Raw genomic sequence first — 18,638 nt, 5'->3', positions numbered from 1 at the left:
ATGTCTGACAGTTCTAAGATAATGTATAACGAGTCTCTAAGGCCATGATTAACCCCGGTCTCTTAACTAAGATTTTTAGTTTCGGCTTTTTAGACGGTTCTTAGCTTTTATGGACTTTTAGTTTTGGCTAAGAGACGGTTTTTAGTTTTTAATTAAGAAAAGCTAAGAAGCGTCTCTTAAATAAGAGATATAAGAAACGTTTCTAAACCAAATGTTAAAAAAATGTCAAATCATGATTTTAAATTTTGTGTGTTTTTGAATGAATGTTAGTTTATTTGATTCAAAACATTTTTACGATGAATGTAAATCTAATTCAAAACCTTAACTAGGCTGGTAAAACAATGCTGAGACTACATGTGCAGAGATAATCATATTGTTCCAATATTATATAGTTTTATGTAATGATCGTATATTATATAGTCTTATTGCATCTTTCAGTCACTAAATTCGATCTCGAGTACAAAGAATACTGGTAACTTAATACACTTCCACTATTGGAGGAAGTAATGAATCTATCAGTACTGTGATAGAATATTAATTTCCTTTGAGCTTAAGAGAAGTTGTGGATTCTTCCCCAATATTCTTAAGTTAAACATTTATACCGTTACCTCATCCACTAGGACCACCACACACAAGCAGAGCAATACATGTGTTTAGCATGTAACTTTTTTTTTTGTAATAAGAGAAGAAAAGCCTTTGCTTGTGTAGTAGACAATTCCAAAAGCCAATGAGTTACCTGCACACTCCGAATATAATACTTATACTTGGCGTTTTTGTTTCCAACAGAATATAACCTAAACTGAAAAGAACAGTTATCTGATAAAAATCAAGGTAGCTTGACATGCAAGACATTGGAGATTGAGTTGTATAAATACGTTAATCAATCAACCAAGTATAACAAACCAAGAGAAAACCTAAAAACAAAGGAAAACAATCTGATCATCACTCGCTCTGAACAACTAAGGTTCGTATTTTTCTATGTTTTGGTTTACTGGAATGCAACTTTCTTTTAATTTTAAAACATTTCTTTCCTCTTGTTATTTGATATTTGATAAATATAGGTATTGTGGGGGCTGTATTTGTTTACGTTTATTTTAATAATGATCTTGATCAACTTTATGAAGCTGGGATAAAAACATAAAATACATTAGTTTCAAAATTAGGGTTACTATAATAGTAACAATGATCTCAGTGTTTTTTTTTTTGGGATCAATATAATTTCTTTCTACTAAAAAAAGCTCTAACCTAGAGTTTTATTTATCTCTTTTTTTTTTTGAATAAAGTTTTTTTTTATTTATCTCTCTTTCCCAGAAATGGAGAACAAAGAGAAAAAAGATCTGATCAGCAGAGACGAGACGATCAACAAGATAAGGGAATTATTGGGAAAAGACGGTGTCCCTTCAAGAACTGTCCTCGTTGGTGAAGCTGGTATAGGGAAGACGTGGCTTGCAAAACAAGTCAGCAAACGTGTAACGCAAGCAGCCTCTTCATCTTACAGTGTCCTCTGGTTACATCTGAACAAGAAGATTGGAGACGACAAGACACTTTACGAGAATCTAGCTGCTCAGCTATCCTTGTTTTTCGAGTACGAAGAAGGCGCAAGTCAAACTAAAGTTGAAACCAAAGTTGATGATTTAGTAGAAACCTTGAAGAAGAACATATCAAACGAGATCATCAAAAACAAGAAGAAGAATCTTCTGCTGATTCTGGATGATGAAGGAAGCATGACAACTGAGGAACATGTAATGGAAGAGCTACACCTCCGACAGTTTCTGGAAGATGTTGTCAAAGACACAACTCTAAAGATTCTAGTCACAAGAAGAGGTGAGATACAAAAGAAAGAGTCAAAGACAACGATCAAAGTCGAGCCGCTTACGGAAAAAGAGTCACAGGAACTACTCAGCGATTCTCAAAGCTTACTCAAGTCGTACACCATCATTGAAGACTGGCCTGTATTGCTGAAGAGCCTTTGCGATAGCGGAGAGATCAAAGAACCTACTTTGATGTCTTGCATCGCAAGGAAGAGCCAGGGTTTACCCGCTGCGATTGTTGTCTTGACCAAGACGTTAAACAGCATCAAGACTCTGTCTGCAAAACAAAGGAATATCTTCAAAGAATTGATATTATCCCCCAAGTCACTAGAGGCAGCTGCTGCTTCCAAGAACGCAGTAGACCGCAGCCGCTACAATCCGGTCTTGCGTTTAAGCTACGAGCTGTTAAAGCCCGAGGAAAAGATCGAAAGACCGGTCATCATCGCTTGCTTTTGGCACGTCCTGGACTTCTACAAGTACTCTGGGTGCGCTTACTACCGAGACCTAATCGTGCACTGGATGCTTGAAGGGTACTTCGATCCGGTCAAGTCGGTTGAGAAGGCTTACCAGGAAGGACACAGCATTTTGATGGAGTTTATGAACAGAGGAATCTTGAAGATGCAAGAAGACAACACTGTGGTTCCAGAGGTGTCTATGAGGATTCTGTTAGATCTTGAAGACTGTGGATTCTTTGGAAGATCTTGTCTTGGATTCAACAGAGTTTACGGTGGGGACAAGGCGAAAGGTCTCGGGAGAACTATATTAATGGACGACATGATCAGGACAATTCAATCTAAGGAGGATAAGATCACAACGCTTATCGTTAGCGGAAACCGTCTACGCAGAGAGGTTCCTAACAAGTTCTTTGAAAGAAAAGAGATGCAAGATCTTGAAGTTGTTGTCCTCTTTGATCCAACTTTCCAAGATCTTGTTCAGTCTCTATCTAAACTAAAGAAACTCCGAGTACTAGTGATCAGAGACTGCGATTTAATCAAGAACATCGACGAGCTCAAGGATCTTGAAAAACTACAGGTTCTTGAAGTCTCTGGTGCAAGTTATCTAGATAAAATATCTGATGATCTCTTCAAGAACATCACTAACCTTCAAAGCCTTAACCTCTCCGGGCTTTCGATCGAATCCTCGCCTTCCTCGATCGAAAACCTAAGCATGCTCCGCTGCTTCATACTAAGAGACTGTCCTAATCTACAAGATCTTCCCAACTTCAATGTGGCAACAAAGGAGCTAGAAGTCATCGACATCCGCGGAGCTAGAGCTCTCAAGTCTTACTTCGACAGGGTTAAAGACTGGAAAGACTACAAAGGCAAGAACAAGAACTTTGCTCATCTCCGAAAGCTAGAACACTTGGACTTCTCAGGGACTCAGATCATCCGCCTACCGATCTTTCACCTCAAAGACTCTACCAACGACTTCAGAACCATGCCGGCCTTGACACGGCTCTTGGTGCGAAACTGTACGGAGCTCAAGAGGCTGCCGCAGCTTAAGCCCTTGACTAAACTCCAGCTTCTTGACGCCTCTGGCGCCAAGAAGCTGGTGGAGATGCTCGAAGTGTGTTTGGAGGAGAAGGATGAGCTTAGAATCCTTAATATCTCGGAGACTGCTCTTCCGGAGTTAGCAGACACGATCAATGACGACGTCCATCTCAACCAGCTTCTTGTAAGGAACTGCTCCGCGATGAAAGAGCTTCCGAACATCGAGAAGCTAACACACCTTGAGGTTTTCGATGTTTCCGGCTGCGACAAGCTGGGGAAAATCGACGGTACCTTTGAGAAGATGTCTTACTTACACAAAGTGAATCTTTCGGGTACGGATCTACGCGAGCTGCCTAAAGGAATGTCGGAGCTAGCTAACATCAAAGAGCTCGTGATAAGAAACTGTTCCAAGATAGAGGCGCTTCCGAATCTTGAGAAGATGATCCATCTTGAGATCTTGGATGTTTCGGGGTGCGGCGAGCTGAAGAAAATCGAAGGGTCGTTCGAGAATATGTCTTACCTTTGCGAGGTGAATCTCTCTGGGACGAAGGTCAAGACGTTTCCGGAGTTGCCGAAACAGAGCATCCTCTGTTCTTCGAAACGCATTGTTCTCGCGGATTCGAAGTTTTTAGAGGACGACGAGTGGGGGAAGATAAAGGAGAAACTCGAAAAGGATCCAGAGGGATATAGCTTCCCTGGCTTAGCAGACAAGACGGGAGAAGAAAGAGAGAAGATTGTTCATCAAGGAGATCGATACAGAGTTCTTGACCCTGAAGTTCCTAAGGGTGTCCAGATCTTTGACACTAACAGACCAGTGGACGATGATATATCCAAAGCAGAGTACGTCTCTGTTTCAGATAATGAAATGGAGAACGTATCTTTAATCCTCGACAAGTTTAAAATGAGTTCGGTGAAGGGTTGTTGGGTAGAGAGGTGCAAGAAGATGGAGAATCTCTTCGTGTCGTCGTCATCGCCGTCGTCGTTGGAGATTCTTTGGATCTCGAATCTTCCGTTGCTCAAAAGAGTAGAGAGTGGAGGTAATGGAGGATCCGCCGTCTTCAAGAACCTTAAGAAGCTAAGCATAGATTGTTGTCGAAACATCGAAACGATCTTCCAGGGAGCCTCTCAGGTTCCTGAAAACCTTGAGGTTCTACGTGTGAAGTTTTGTGATCAGCTGAAGAAACTGTTTGACGTAGAAGAAGCAGGAGAGTTGCCGAATCTTCGGAAGCTATACCTTCTTGATTTGCCTGTTTTGTCGTCGGATGGAGTTAAGTTTCGGAGTTTGGAGAAATACACAAAGGACAAGTGTCCGAGATTTACAGCTACACTTGAGGAACTGAAGATGGGAACGAAGAAAACGGAAGAAGCTTCATCTTCAAAGGAGGATCAGACTCGCAAGTAAGTATAAACTTTAAACAAGAAAAAGATAAATATAAAATCTTTTTTTTGTTGCACACTCACTACTGTTCTGTCTGTGCAAGGGATATTGCGCCTGAAATTCAAACTCCTGCTGAGTCAGCGAAAACAAATATTGTTCCCACTGTTTTTTTTTGAGTTTTCAGTATAAATGATTGAATAATCTTCAAAGTCTTGGACTTTGATAGAGCTTGTAACAAACGTTTACAAATGTTTGCTTTGTTGTTGTGTTATGTAATATACAAATGAATAAATTTCTCTCGTGTTTTGGTCTGCGAATGTAGAATATGGATTTTGTATTCAAAATTGTTCTACAATGGCTCATGGTTCCAAGTAAGGGCACATTTATCCGGAAGTAAAGAACCGAACTGGAAATGAAGTTCGTTTCAGCTTCAGATACTATGAATTATCGGAATAATCTTATATTTCTAGAATTAAAAGGTTATAACCTAACCGAAAATATAACGAGTACCCGAATTTCTATAATATAGTTTATATAATTAGATTTAATTTTTAAATAATCAGATATTAAAATAACACTATTCGTAAACCGAATTACCCAAAAAAAATTACCTAGTATTTTTATCCAAAATATTTAAAATTATCTGATATTTTTATCTAAAAACTCTTTTTGATATTTAACCCGAAAGGCGAAAACCCTAAACTATCTGACTATTTACCGTACTATGATTTTAGAAAACTTTCAACTTGGTTAAATCTCCTGATAGGATTCATCTTCATATGCTTGCTCCTCTTCAATATCTCATAGAATCTATCATTGCATCTTATTAAACCAATAACCAAAATCATGGATTTATTTCATTTCAATCTAATCTTCAATCATGTACTACATATTTGGTCACTGCATAACCGATCTAAAAATTATTAGTTAACATTTGAACTTACTTTTTGAGTTTTGACATAAGAACATTTCGCTGATAAATAAACTTTTTGGAATGTTTTCAAGAACTAGTTGTCTTAATTAAACCTCTAATCTCAGCCAATGATTGTAGTTCAAGTGTATTGTGATGGTTCACACGTAATCTAATATGTTAATACGTCGTCGTGTTCTTATCTGCCTGCCTGCCGTCAGCGACCTCTAGAATGGACTGCTTCGTCAGCTAATGACGACAAACTCAAAATTGGGAGTTAGGAAGTGAGATTAGGCCTGACTTTAAATTAAATAAATAAAAAAAGATAATGACAACTCAATTAAATTAGGAGTATTAATTATGTTTTGTTAATTTGTTCAACAAACTAGAGTAATAACTTACGTCTTTGGCGTGACTAGTTTTTTTTATTTCAATTAATTTTGTTTTTTTTTTTTTTTTGTCAAACAATTAATTTTGTTTAAATATACATATCTCTTTCTCTCTTCTGTGAATATATTCCTTTAAGAAGAATATCTATTTTCTATTTTCGTCAAAGTTGAATCCTTTATAGTCGTGTTGAAAATTTAGAAGGTGTGTGAGCTCATAGATCTCCGCTACGGCTGCGGAATCTGCGGAACCGAACAGATTCCAGCGCCGATGAGAACAATCAGGTCATCTAGTTAAGTTCCGATCTTTAAAAAAGGTTCGATCTTTTTTCCGGTGATCTGTTGGTGGAGCAATGTCAAAGGTAGTGTACGAAGGGTGGATGGTGAGGTATGGAAGGAGGAAGATCGGGAGATCGTATATTCACATGAGGTATTTCGTTTTGGAGCCTCGTCTCTTGGCCTATTACAAGAAGAAGCCTCAGGACTATCAGGTCTTAACCCACTCTCTTTCTTCAAAGTCTTTTCCTTTTCTTTTCTGCAAGTTTGAAACTTTCCCCTTTGGGTTTCGAGATAGTAGACTGAACTCTAAGGCGTTGTTATGCTAAAAGGAAACAAAAAGTCTCAGACTTTGCTGTTTTGGCACTCTCTCTTCGTGGGTTTAGTGATGATGTTTTGGACTTGTGAATATAGGTTCCTATCAAGACCATGTTAATTGATGGCAACTGCAGAGTTGAAGATCGAGGCTTGAAGACTCATCATGGACATGTCAGTCTTATTTTTACTCTCATGTTGTTGTTACTCGAAGCGCTTTTAGATGTGTGTGTGTGTGATGTTTGCCATGTTACTTTGTTTTGGAATTGGAACAATTATTATCTTCTCTTCCCTGCCAATGTTTGAACTTTCAGTCATGGTGTAAGAGAGGTGTTGACTAGGAGAGTAAACACTCTCTTGGAAGGAGTGACTGCTTGGTAGAGATATATTTTCTTAGTTGTCAGGAATATCTATGTGAGCTGAGTAACTGAGTAGAATACTTGAGTCAACTTAGATATGGTTAGCGAATGTGCTCCAGCTCTCTTAAGAACCAAAACTAAAGCATGTTACATTGTTTATATGTATATTATATAAAATTCTTTGGTTTAACGTATAAAACCAGAGAGATCATCTTAAGGTTGTGAAAAGGTAGCTTTCTTCTCTCCGCTGGAGAAAGACATTTCATAATATTCGTCGTGAATCAGTTGATTTTTTTCGTTTGTCAACTTAATTTGCATTTGTCACAACCTTGTCTGTGCTATTCCCTTATACCTTTTCTTTTGTGCTTGCCAACTTTATTCTGCAGATGGTTTACGTGCTGTCTGTCTATAACAAGAAAGAAAAGCACCATAGAATAACGGTACCTTCTCTTTACTTCCAGAAAAACTATATTTACTTTGTTACTTGGCAATTTCTTGCGTCTTCTTTGGCTAATATGGTGTAGTATATTCTTGCTAGATGGCAGCTTTCAACATCCAGGAAGCACTAATGTGGAAGGAGAAAATTGAGTCTGTTATAGACCAGGTTTATCATCTGCCTGCCAGCTCCTAGATTACGATATCAATTATTCAATATTTACTGTCTAAACTTGCGTGTATTGGTGCTTTATCTGATTTACCGCAGCACCAAGAGTCCCAAGTTCCAAATGGCCAGCAATATGTTTCATTTGAATATAAGTCTGGAATGGATAGTGGAAGGACTGCTTCATCTTCAGATCATGAAAGCCAGTAAGTGCCCATCTCATATGATTTATGTATCTCTGCTGGCATGTTGATCCAATTTGCCAACAACTCACTGGTTCAGGAGAAACATAGGATTTCTCAGACTTAATCATAATTTCTCTTTATGGAATAATGCTCTGATTACTCTTCGCTTATAAACTTGGCTTGCTTGATTGATGACCATCCATATTTATAAGCGGTTTGTGGTGATCATGATTGTAGAAATAAACTTGAAAAAGTGTTATCATGTTTAATAACAAAATTAGGAAGTCAACTATGAATCCTAGTTTGAGTATTAACTTCTCTCCAAATCGGCTGCCTTGGTTTTGAGTCATTATAAGTATGTTACAAATGCTGGAAGATGCTAATACAATGTTGAATGCATTGGCTCTGTTGTATTGTTTTTTTTTTTTTACTTTAATATGCATATAGAAGTAAATATTTGCAATTTTCTTCAGGTTTAGTGCACCAGAAGATGAAGATGGCTCTCGGAGAAGCTTAATGAGACGGACAACTATTGGAAATGGTTCTTTCCATTTAGTCATGAGCTAATCTTGACAGCTGCAATCCTGCTTGTAATCTAATCACGTCAAGAAAATGTGCAGGTCCTCCAGAATCTGTACTTGACTGGACTAAGGAGTTTGATGCAGAGTTGGCGAACCAGAATTCTGATAATCAAGCTTTCTCGAGAAAACACTGGCGTCTACTTCAGTGCCAAAATGGTTAGACAACATCCTGCCATTTCTGCAATGCAACATAGTTTACTATTTTCAAATACTAAATCACAATATATCTATGTGTGGAACTTGCGCAACCTAGTGCTTTCTTTAGTTAACTGCTATAGGATCTGGAAGATTACTATTTTCCAATACTAAATCACAATAAATCTTCTTTGTTTTTTTTTTTGCTATACGTTTGACAGGTCTTCGGATTTTTGAAGAGCTTCTTGAAGTAGATTACCTTGTATGGAAGTTTCTAATACCTTATCAATTTTATGGACTGATTGCCGTATGATCATATAATAGCTTTATCTAGACAAGAGCCGTCATTTGCAGTGCTACATGTGCAGCCAAGAAGCTGCAGCAGGGCAATGAAAGCTGTTGGCGTAGTGGAGGCAACATGTGAGGAAGTATTCGAACTTGTGATGAGCATGGATGGCACTCGTTATGAGTAGGTGTTTCTCTACCTTCTGTTTTTCCATTTAGTCTGCACGGTGTTCATTTTTCTTCATTTCGTTTCAGTTAGGCATATTACTATATGGAATTCTCTTAAAAATTTCTCTGCAGTGCATTGTATTACTAGTGTTGGATCTATATGCTTCTGTTTCTTTGTAAAATAATATCTCCTGCCCATGAATGTCTATCTATAGTATGCATCCAGAAGTATTTTGTTCTGGTGTTCTGGTCTGTATCTCTCAAGTTATTTATGTTCCTCTTTTTTTTGTGTGTGATGCAGGTGGGACTGCAGCTTTCAGTATGGTAGCTTAGTAGAAGAGGTGGATGGTCACACAGCAGTGCTCTATCATAGACTTTTGCTTGACTGGTTTCCAATGTAAGTGATTTTGATTCCAACTGATTAGATCTCATATGCTCCATTTAGCTCCAGGGGAACAATTTAGGATTTTATAATTATTGTTATCATTTGTAATCTTTCTGTTTCTGGTCAGAATATTACTTTACTAGTTTGAGAAGCTTACTTTTATGCTAATTATATTCAAATGGCTCCAGGGTTGTGTGGCCTCGTGACCTATGTTATGTCCGCTACTGGCGCCGTAATGATGATGGGAGTTATGGTACCTTCTTTTCCCCTTTGCTATAATGTGTAAATATTGTTTTACATTAGCTTGTTGGTTATTTATATCGCTCTTTCTGTGAAGTTGTGTTGTTCCGTTCTAGGGAGCATGATAATTGTGGTCCACAACCTGGATGTGTCCGTGCTCATCTCGAGAGTAAGCTTAGGAAACTCAAAGAATGTCTGAGCGCTTAATATGATCGTTGATCTACTACTATCTAACCTGTCCTACTTTTGTTAAACTTAGGTGGAGGATATAATATTGCCCCACTAAAGCCTCGCAACGGGAGGCCTAGAACACAGGTGCAGCATCTAATACAAATTGATCTAAAAGGGTGGGGTGCAGGCTATCTTCCAGCATTTCAACAACATTGTCTTCTTCAAATGCTGAACAGTGTTGCTGGTAAGTTCTTTCATGCTTCCTTTCCACTGGTTTCTTCAGGTCCTTGCGGGAAAAGAATTCGTTGTAATACATGGTGTCGTGCTCATCGCAGGTTTGCGGGAATGGTTTTCACAGACGGATGAGAGAGGTGTTCATACCAGGATCCCTGTTATGGTTAATATGGCATCGTCCTCCTTGAGCTTGAGTAAGAGCGGAAGGTCTGTGCATCAGTCTGCATTTTCTATTGATCAAACAAACTCTGCCAACAGAAACTCCGTGCTCCTGGATGAAGACTCAGATGATGATGATGAGTTTCAGATCGCTGAATCAGAACAAGAGGTTTAAATACTGAGCATTTAGTTTTTTTTTTTTCTAATATTAAGCATCATCTGGAATTGAATAGTTATTCTTGTGTACTGTTTCAGCCTGAAACAAGTAAAACAGAGACTGATGTCAAGAAAACAGGTGAGCACCCTGTCATTAAGTTTAAGCTTCCTATTTCGTGCTGATTGGGCTTATCTAATACCTCCGATGGTTTCTTATGCGGTTTCAGAAGAAGAACCTGCTCACAACATTGATCTATCATGCTTTTCGGGTAATCTAAAGAGAAATGAAAATGAAAATGCTCGCAACTGCTGGAGGACTTCTGATGGGAACAACTTCAAAGTTCGTAGCAAGAGTTTCTGTGATGATAAAAGAAAGGTCAGTAAACCTTTTGTCTTGCTAATTACAGAATGGTTAGGTTCTTACATTCCGGCTTACTTCTGCTCCTGTCCATTTAATGATGTACTGAAGATTCCTGCTGGGAAGCATCTTATGGATCTTGTTGCTGTCGACTGGTTCAAAGACAGTAAAAGAATAGATCATGTGGCTAGACGTAAAGGCTGTGCAGCACAAGTAAGAATATTCAAATGCTTAACATGCTATTCTCTTTCTTGTGGATTCATCTTAGTCGCTTAGAAAGAAATCTCCATGAAAGATTATTGAGTCTTTTGATAAACAATGTTCAGGTTGCTGCAGAGAAAGGTCTATTCTCGATGGTGGTAAATGTTCAAGTAAGTTTTGTCCATCAAACGATTAGTAAGATTCAGAACATAATGTAAAAACCACAAAGTCATATCCTATATACGTTTAAAACTGTTTTTTCATAATAGGTTCCGGGGTCAACACACTACAGTATGGTGTTTTATTTTGTGACGAAAGAACTTGTACCGGGGTCCCTGTTGCAACGTTTTGTTGATGGTGACGATGAATTTCGAAATAGTCGGCTAAAGCTTATACCTCAAGTTCCTAAGGTATGTTTATCTCTCTTTCTTTTGTTGTGTGATTACTACTGCAAGTATATATTCACATTATTTATTTCCATATTATAACCGAAATGTATACAGGGGTCATGGATAGTACGGCAAAGCGTGGGAAGCACCCCATGTCTCCTCGGGAAAGCAGTGGACTGCAACTACATTCGTGGCCCCACATACTTAGAAGTGAGTGAAGGTTTATAATGTTTGAATATGAAAGTTCTCTCTGTAAGCATCAATAACTCAATGAATGTCTCGTGTTCATGTGTAGATCGACGTGGATATTGGTTCATCAACTGTTGCAAATGGAGTTCTGGGTCTCGTCATTGGTGTAATCACATCGTTGGTTGTCGAAATGGCTTTCCTTGTACAGGTAACAAACGGACACATAATATCATATGTTTTTTTGCTCAAGTAGTTGGGGTTATTGTTATAATGTATACAACAAATATGGTTCGGTTTTGCAGGCAAATACACCGGAGGAATTGCCGGAAAGGCTCATCGGTGCGGTTCGGGTTTCGCATATAGAGCTCTCTTCGGCTATAGTTCCGAACCTGGAGTCAGATTAATAAAATAGTGTATTGGCTCCTTAAAAACCACTTCAGAAAAAAATTACCATCAAACTTTCATATATTTTCACTCACATAAAAGTGTTTGGTTGCTCTTTGAAATGGTCAATTCTTTGTTACGTCTTCTTTTCTTTTCCCATCTTTGTTTCGATACATCTTTTTTTTTATTTTTGTAATATCAATTCATAGTGAAAAAAATAGTCAGTTACATATCTCGTCACAATGTGCAACTTCTATTTTGCTTGGTATCCGACCCATTCATTGGCATAGAGTAGCCAAGTTTACAATGGCATTGAAGTGACAATGATTACATGCCTCTAGGCTTTATAAGGATTTGGTGTTTTACCAAAGGAGTTATTAGAAGACTAATAAGCCATAGAAGCTGTAAGATAAAGAGATCCCACGGGTTTTCCTTTTAACCAAAGCATTCAAAGCCAAGGCACATCTCCATTTGTTATCCTTGGTTTTTAGTTGTTGTAATTTTTTTCCTATTAGTCATTGGCCCTTGTCATTAGCGCTAGGTTTACGCCTTCATTTTAAAGTCTCTTCTTGAATAAAAATAAGCATATTGGGTTACTTCAAGCTTACACTAAACACATGTAAAAATGAAAGAGATTTAAAAAAAAATTAAACATGGTTTATCAGTCATATAACTAATCAACAAAATTTGTAGTTTGATGAGAAAAATTGATAAGAGTTTGAGCTCAGAACGTCTTCGTTTAGCTCAACCCTCGTGTAGAGAAATAAATGGTAAAAGGTAAACAGTTCTGCTGCTATTGACTTTCCAAGTCGTACTACATAATTTTAGTGAGGAATGGATTCTTGAAGCTGAAGGTAACTTGAATGAGAAAACTTCTGGGGAAGTTTTATCATATTCTCGTCACCGGCTAGACCACGGAAAGCCATACCAAGAGAATAGCCCAAAGCACGAGAAACCGAGACTGCCACTGCATTTCCAATCTGACAGTACCTGTACAAAACCAAAAGCAGTGAGTGAGATTCGCTAAGTAACCTGTCACTATTATCTCTGCTATTTTTTTTCGATTTTTGTACAAAAGAAAACAAGTAAAGTACCTTTGTTTAACGGTTCCACAGAACTGGAAGTAATCAGGGAAACCTTGAAGCCGTGCGGCTTCTCTTATGGTTAGTATTCGATCTTGCTCTGGATGCAAAAACGCCTGTAAATAGCGAAAACTGAATGTTAAAGATGGATTTCAAGTGAGATCTACATGGGTGGTGAGTTTAAGGATACCTGATTGCTGCAGCTGGGGACTGTCAGAACGGTTGGAACTGTTTCGTCCCACCAAAGACGCGCAAACGGTCTGCCATATCAGAAATCCAGAGAGACTTAGAAACACATAGGAATGCTCAACAAATTGTTTCAGGTCAAGAAAATTACCTTTTAGATTTCCCTTGCTGAAAAGTAAAGACATATTCTGGTACCTAAAGAGGGCCCACACGTCAGCTGATTCTATATACATATATTCGTTTCTAAAATTTCTACAACTGTTCAATCAGCAGACTTAACAAGTAGAGTGTCAATAGCTACATTTTTTGATATGGTTCTACTTATATAAGAGGAGTCTTTACCAAACGCTTTCCTGATGGCAGAAGGACAGGTTCCATTGATGGATCACGGCCGACTGTATTGTCGTTTCTGACGATTAACCCTGGAAGATCCCTGAAATTAGCTCCCTGCAAAATTATCTACGGTGAGAATGTTGTTCTGCCGGAGTACTGGTTAGTAGAAAGAAGTGAGTACCTTCTTCTTTGGGATTTGACAGACTCGGTTATAATCATCTTCAGACAAAAGGGACGGCCTGTGATCATACAGTAGCATCGTCCTTTTTGTACAGTTATCAGTCGCAGAGCCAGTCATATCTGACAAAGCAAAACGCTAACGCCTGAGTAACTTATGGAATATGCGAGTGAGTAGTCATTTCTCGGACTCATAACTCTAAAATTCCAGACAGGTCCAACTTACCGTGTTTGGTTGATCTAATGTATCTCTGGAAATCTGTCTCTGGGAGACTTTCATAGGACATTCTTTCCCGGGTTTCGTTGTTTGACACCTAGAGTTGTGAAATGAAAGAAAATTAGAAATCTATGGGCTTAACCCTGAACTGCACATGGATCTAATGGATATGAAACTTACATGAGGAAGATCTGATATCGCATCTTTTAGAACAAGAGCTGTTTCAACATCTCTGGGCTGGCCTTCACAGTAAGCAACTACATTCCGCTGAAACATGAAAGCCAAGATGGGTTGAGTTGGGGGAACGCCAGGGCTCAGGCAAAGAGTACGAAGTAATCACCAGTTTACAGTAATGTTACCTCGAACTCAAGAGGAAACCCATATCTGACAATAACATCATGGGTTGGAAGCGGAAACGGAGGCAGTTTCTGGAATATAATACCAAATTATTTTTAACGTGGAAACAGTCAGGTGGAGGAAGTTAAAAGTAGGCATATAATAAACTCACCATGTTTGGATCAGCTCCCCACATGAAAACTCGGGAACGAAATTGGGAAAGACCATAGCAACCAGCTGTTATGATACCTAGCCTCGCTTGGTATCTCATGTCCACAAGACGGCTCAAAGCGTACCTCCCAAGAGAACCTTTGTCCAAACGCAGAATATCAACAACGTTTTCCATCAACACGAATTTGGGTTTCAGATACTCAACTATGTCCATGAAAACTACAATTTGCTGATTCCTTTCATCAGTCAACGGAGAATCAACTTCCCTGAAGCGGTTATAGCCACTAATTCCTTGACATGGAGGTCCACCACATATCACGCCAACACCGCCCTGGATTAACATTCATTTACAAAATTTTCTGATTTTCAGTGAAATAAGATGTTGATGGTACTACACTCATACAACTTTCAAAGATCAGACATTCAATTTAGATGAAAGGAAACGATCTTACAGGAAGTGGCAAGATCTTCTTCTTGAATCCACTTGTTACAAACTCCCGGATGGCATCTTGACAATTGCTAAAATTTCAAACAATATTAATTAGATCGGATAAACAACAGAGACTAGCATTAATTTAAATCATATACCTCAATTCCTCTGCTGGCTCCCAAGTATCTTCGTTGCTGCTATATCCTTTCCAGTGCACCTGATAAAATAGTCATGAGCATAAATTCAATGTCGCAAGATAGCAAAGACACGCAGAATATCTATCTTGCAAGTTGTAGAAGATGAAAAGAACATCATTCTTAAACCCGTAAAGACTAAAGAGTAAAGTCGATCAACAACAAAATTGTGACATATGTCCTCTTGCCATACCTTAAACTTCAGGCCACGTTCTCCTGTCTTGTCAGGATCACCATAGCATATATCAACCAGCTTTTCAACTTCGTACTCCTCAGGTTCTGAATCATCTTCAGTAGAAGAGCTACTTTCAGTGGCTTCTTTTGTTGAATTTTCGGGGTTTAATGTATCAGTTGTATGACCATTGTTACGCACATAGCGCTTGCATAATTTACCCCACTCCTTCAAAAGTTGGAGGAAATCTCCAGCAGAGTCATTCCTAACCTGTAAACAAAGACAGCAACATCAGATTTGGCATCATTCTCCTTAAAATGATCTAGCAATTGGCACCAAAAGTATTCTGACCTGCGTCTGTGGATGGTTCAGTTTCAAGCTCTCACAGGCAGCCAAGTTCTGGTCAATAGCCCATTTCTGAAAATGAAGAATTTAGAATTCGGATATTAAATGAAACTGAGTGCAAAAGAGCAGTACATCCTTAGTTAAAGAGATAAATATTAATTACTTAAAGCAAGTAGTACCGTCACGACATCAACTCCAGAAATCTTGGCTCCAAGATTTAACCCAGTGGACATTCCACCACAACCACTGTAAAGATCAAGCACCAGAAGCTCTTTGCTAAAACTTTTATCTTCCAAAATAGATTCAATGGATTCTGTAGGTGTCACATCGGCACCACACTCAAGCTTGTTTTCGGAAGTTTCTGAGACCAAAAAAAAGGAAGCAATGCTCAAGCTCATGTGCCTAGAATCTTAGATAGAGATACTGTGTATATGTATTGCTTAACAGCATGAGAACTTACGAGTTCTCAAGGTTTGAAATGTCGAAAACTCCACGCAGTACTCCATATCAAAATAAAAGTCAGATTTTATAGAATTGGGATTTAATCCTGCCTGCAAAGTCACGAAAGTATCAACTGCAGGTTGTAAAAACATTGGCAGATCTTGTAAGACTGAGAAATGCAGAAAGAATAGAAAGAGCTTGCTCAGCATACCCTAGGTGATACTTGTAAAACAGTAACTTTAGAAATAAGACAATCTATTGGATTATCATTCATTACAGTAGAGTAGAAGAGACGCCTTCTCTCATGATCAGCAGCCTGCTTCTGCATTACCTACAAACATTAGACAAATGAGTAACAAGTTCTTGCGTCGCAAAGTATTAAACAAGAAGAAAGATAAGAAACTGTATACACACTGTATCCGTTGCTCTGTACAACCACTGAACTCGGAAGTAGCTTTCTCCATCTGTTGTCTTAAAAAACTCTACTATCTTGCCGATAGGTGGCTCTTCTCCATTACCCTGTAAAATTATTGTAATGAATCGGGAACTATTATGGAGAGGTTTGACTAGCTATCTATCTCCTTTTCAAAAGTGCACAACATTCTAGAAAACCTAAGGCTCTTGAAGGGAAAAAGTAGCGTATCCAATTAAGAAACGAAAAGTAGCCCAAGGATACTGAAGCAAAGAATACAATAATCAGTGATAGAGAAGCACGTTTTACCATTAGGCAGGCAAAGTCTCCGAGGCTGAACGTTTCATTGTCGACTTTTGCCTGTGAATAGTGGCATTCCACATTTGCAACAATCATGTCTTCGTCATCTCTTCAAAAGAATCGTTCAGGATTATTTAATGTAACGGTAGAACAAACGAAATATGAAGCAAAAATGTTTTAGGTAAACAATGAGTTGATAAAACATCGACTACTTACTCTGCCTGTTGGCCTCTCCTCTTAGATTTGTGCTCCTGAAAATAAATGGAACTCGCAATCAGACACGAGGCTGAGTAGTAAAAAGAAGGAACTGAGATTAAACAAAGGGAGCCTATCTTAAGGGACGGACAAAGACATCGGTTTTTCATGTACACACCATTAGACTGCGTAATCTCTATTGCTCAGATATACTTTCTAAGTTACGAACGAAACCTAAAGTAGTGAAGTAGAGAGAAATTAACCAACTACCTTGAGGTCATATCTCCAGCGCCATCTTTCTTTAGCCTCCTCGCAAGGAATTGGCTCTCCAATGAAAAAGGAGGAACCATGTTCATGCTTTTCACGGACAGCAGTACGGGTCACTCGCGCACCCTTTCCCTTGGTTGATTTAATTGGACTATTTTGATCCAGTGGTGCTTGTCTCCCATTTCCCCCCGAGGAGAGGGTACATCCACTTGCACCTTGTATCAAAACATCTCCATTAGAGCTTTTCGTATACAAAAATTCAACCGAATCTTGTACGTCCTTGGCTGGCGGCGGCTCTTCATCGTCGTCAGAGATATAGATCACAGTAGCATCAGCACCGCAGTCACTAGTTCTACTCTGACGTGACTCTTGTTCCACTAACGCAGCTGTCATCACCACTCGGCGACTCGTACCATTTTCACTAATTTTCAAAGAGCTAGTGTGATCACCACTCGCATTTGGGTCAGAAGATCTGTGTTTTCCTAACGACTTGACCCTACTACCATTTACAGTTGACCCTAATAGCTCTTGCTTAGATGAAACAAAGCCATCACCCTCACATTTCTTCGAGTTACCATTCTCACTAACTTGCACCAGCTTCTCAGTTCCTCTCACCTGTTTTGCACCACATAATCCCAAACCATTTTCAACAGTTCCAGATAGCCTTGGAGATCTAATGGATGGAACAGGCTCCTCGCCTAGATTTTCTTCTCCCTCATCCTCCATCCCTTTACTGAATCTCGCAGATCTCCTCGTCCGTTTATTACTGCTAGAACGCTTCATGTCATCACAGTCAACTTTCCTCTTAGCCGGAACTTGCGATCTACCTTCAGCATCATCGTTCTTATCTCGGCACTCGGAAACGACTCCAATCTCCAAGCTCTTGGCTATGTCTCTGCATCATCAATTAACAGTTTCACAAAGAGAATAGTTAGTTAAGACGCTTAATGACGTCAGACTCTTAAGTATTTAAAGAAATCAAGTCTTTGAAGCTTTGAGACTTACTCGAATGACAATCCGCCAGAATCTTTCTGCATCAATCCATAAAAGAAAACAAACATTCCATCAACGTTAAAGAACTATACGATCTAACTAACTTGCACTGCATTGCAACTAACCTTAACCGGAGCGCTACTAATCTTTCTCTTACTCGATCCAGACTTTCCGTTGGTACCTTCTCCTCCGCCAATCTCTTTAGGCGAATTACAATTGATCCTCGTGGATCTCCTGCTCGTGCTCATCTCTGCTTCGGCGGGATTGGGAAGAGAGAGGAGGAGAGAGAGGCGTTGGGGTTCGGATCTAGGAGAAGAGAGGAGGAGATCCAGCTGAGCTGTGGGGTCTTCTGACTCACATTTCGCCGGAGATAACATTTGGAGAAAGGTTTTAAAAGAGAGAGAGAGAGAGAGATCCAGTAAACGGCCAAGTGTGGGAAATGTACTGACATTTGGTAATAAATCACGTGACTTTTTGAATATGGTGATTTTTTTTACAGTGTTCTAAAATGCGCTACGCGCTGGTTGTACCACAAGCTTAATCCGTATACGTGGACGTCTAAATGACCCCTAAACAAATATATGTTTCTATATAATAATATTTTTTACATTGAATATTAACGATTAAAATCCGCGTTTAGA

General features: G+C 38.9%; 3 protein-coding genes across 6 annotated transcripts; 2 read left to right on the top strand and 1 right to left on the bottom strand.

The window, feature by feature from the left end:
• The first annotated feature begins 238 nt into the window (after positions 1 to 238).
• Positions 239 to 5,036, top strand: LOC103857098 (putative disease resistance protein At4g19050). 2 transcript variants are annotated; one of them, XM_009134253.3, is made up of 3 exons: positions 239 to 964; positions 1,312 to 4,699; positions 4,783 to 5,036. In XM_009134253.3, the coding sequence occupies exons 2-3, from the start codon at positions 1,314 to 1,316 to the stop codon at positions 4,853 to 4,855; spliced, it is 3,459 nt and encodes a 1,152-aa protein (XP_009132501.1). In that variant the 5' UTR covers positions 239 to 964; positions 1,312 to 1,313; the 3' UTR covers positions 4,856 to 5,036. The 2 variants fall into 2 exon arrangements, with proteins under 2 accessions (XP_009132501.1, XP_018511028.1); XM_018655512.2 differs by having other exon boundaries at positions 240 to 964; positions 1,312 to 4,703; positions 4,783 to 5,000.
• Positions 5,037 to 6,328: 1,292 nt separating this feature from the next.
• LOC103857089 (protein ENHANCED DISEASE RESISTANCE 2) lies at positions 6,329 to 11,982 on the top strand. The gene is made up of 22 exons (XM_009134242.3): positions 6,329 to 6,466; positions 6,666 to 6,740; positions 7,312 to 7,365; positions 7,464 to 7,529; positions 7,629 to 7,732; positions 8,185 to 8,252; positions 8,332 to 8,448; positions 8,649 to 8,689; positions 8,796 to 8,896; positions 9,182 to 9,277; positions 9,454 to 9,518; positions 9,603 to 9,674; positions 9,765 to 9,920; positions 10,012 to 10,238; positions 10,325 to 10,364; positions 10,453 to 10,601; positions 10,695 to 10,796; positions 10,910 to 10,954; positions 11,054 to 11,194; positions 11,288 to 11,383; positions 11,469 to 11,570; positions 11,665 to 11,982. The coding sequence occupies exons 1-22, from the start codon at positions 6,329 to 6,331 to the stop codon at positions 11,764 to 11,766; spliced, it is 2,157 nt and encodes a 718-aa protein (XP_009132490.1). The 3' UTR covers positions 11,767 to 11,982.
• A 372-nt stretch (positions 11,983 to 12,354) lies between these two features.
• LOC103857074 (DNA (cytosine-5)-methyltransferase CMT2) lies at positions 12,355 to 18,450 on the bottom strand. Of its 3 annotated transcripts, XM_033273082.1 has the most exons (24): positions 18,123 to 18,450; positions 18,010 to 18,035; positions 17,404 to 17,899; positions 17,008 to 17,370; positions 16,759 to 16,793; positions 16,552 to 16,651; positions 16,245 to 16,349; positions 16,042 to 16,161; positions 15,850 to 15,940; positions 15,569 to 15,750; positions 15,396 to 15,461; positions 15,066 to 15,314; positions 14,837 to 14,895; positions 14,701 to 14,767; positions 14,250 to 14,579; positions 14,101 to 14,169; positions 13,922 to 14,008; positions 13,751 to 13,838; positions 13,529 to 13,647; positions 13,357 to 13,461; positions 13,166 to 13,209; positions 13,019 to 13,088; positions 12,841 to 12,944; positions 12,355 to 12,736 (listed from the first exon to the last, which is right to left on the bottom strand). In XM_033273082.1, the coding sequence occupies exons 1-24, from the start codon at positions 18,372 to 18,374 to the stop codon at positions 12,571 to 12,573; spliced, it is 3,393 nt and encodes a 1,130-aa protein (XP_033128973.1). In that variant the 5' UTR covers positions 18,375 to 18,450; the 3' UTR covers positions 12,355 to 12,570. The 3 variants fall into 3 exon arrangements, with proteins under 3 accessions (XP_033128973.1, XP_009132470.1, XP_009132479.1); XM_009134222.3 differs by having other exon boundaries at positions 17,008 to 17,899; XM_009134231.3 differs by having other exon boundaries at positions 16,108 to 16,161; positions 17,008 to 17,899.
• Positions 18,451 to 18,638: the final 188 nt, after the last annotated feature.

This window comes from Brassica rapa, chromosome A01 (assembly GCF_000309985.2).
Source record: "Brassica rapa cultivar Chiifu-401-42 chromosome A01, CAAS_Brap_v3.01, whole genome shotgun sequence".
Taxonomy (NCBI): Eukaryota; Viridiplantae; Streptophyta; class Magnoliopsida; order Brassicales; family Brassicaceae; genus Brassica; species Brassica rapa.
Note: the sequence above shows the minus strand (reverse complement) of the source record. Positions and strands in the feature narration are given on the sequence as shown.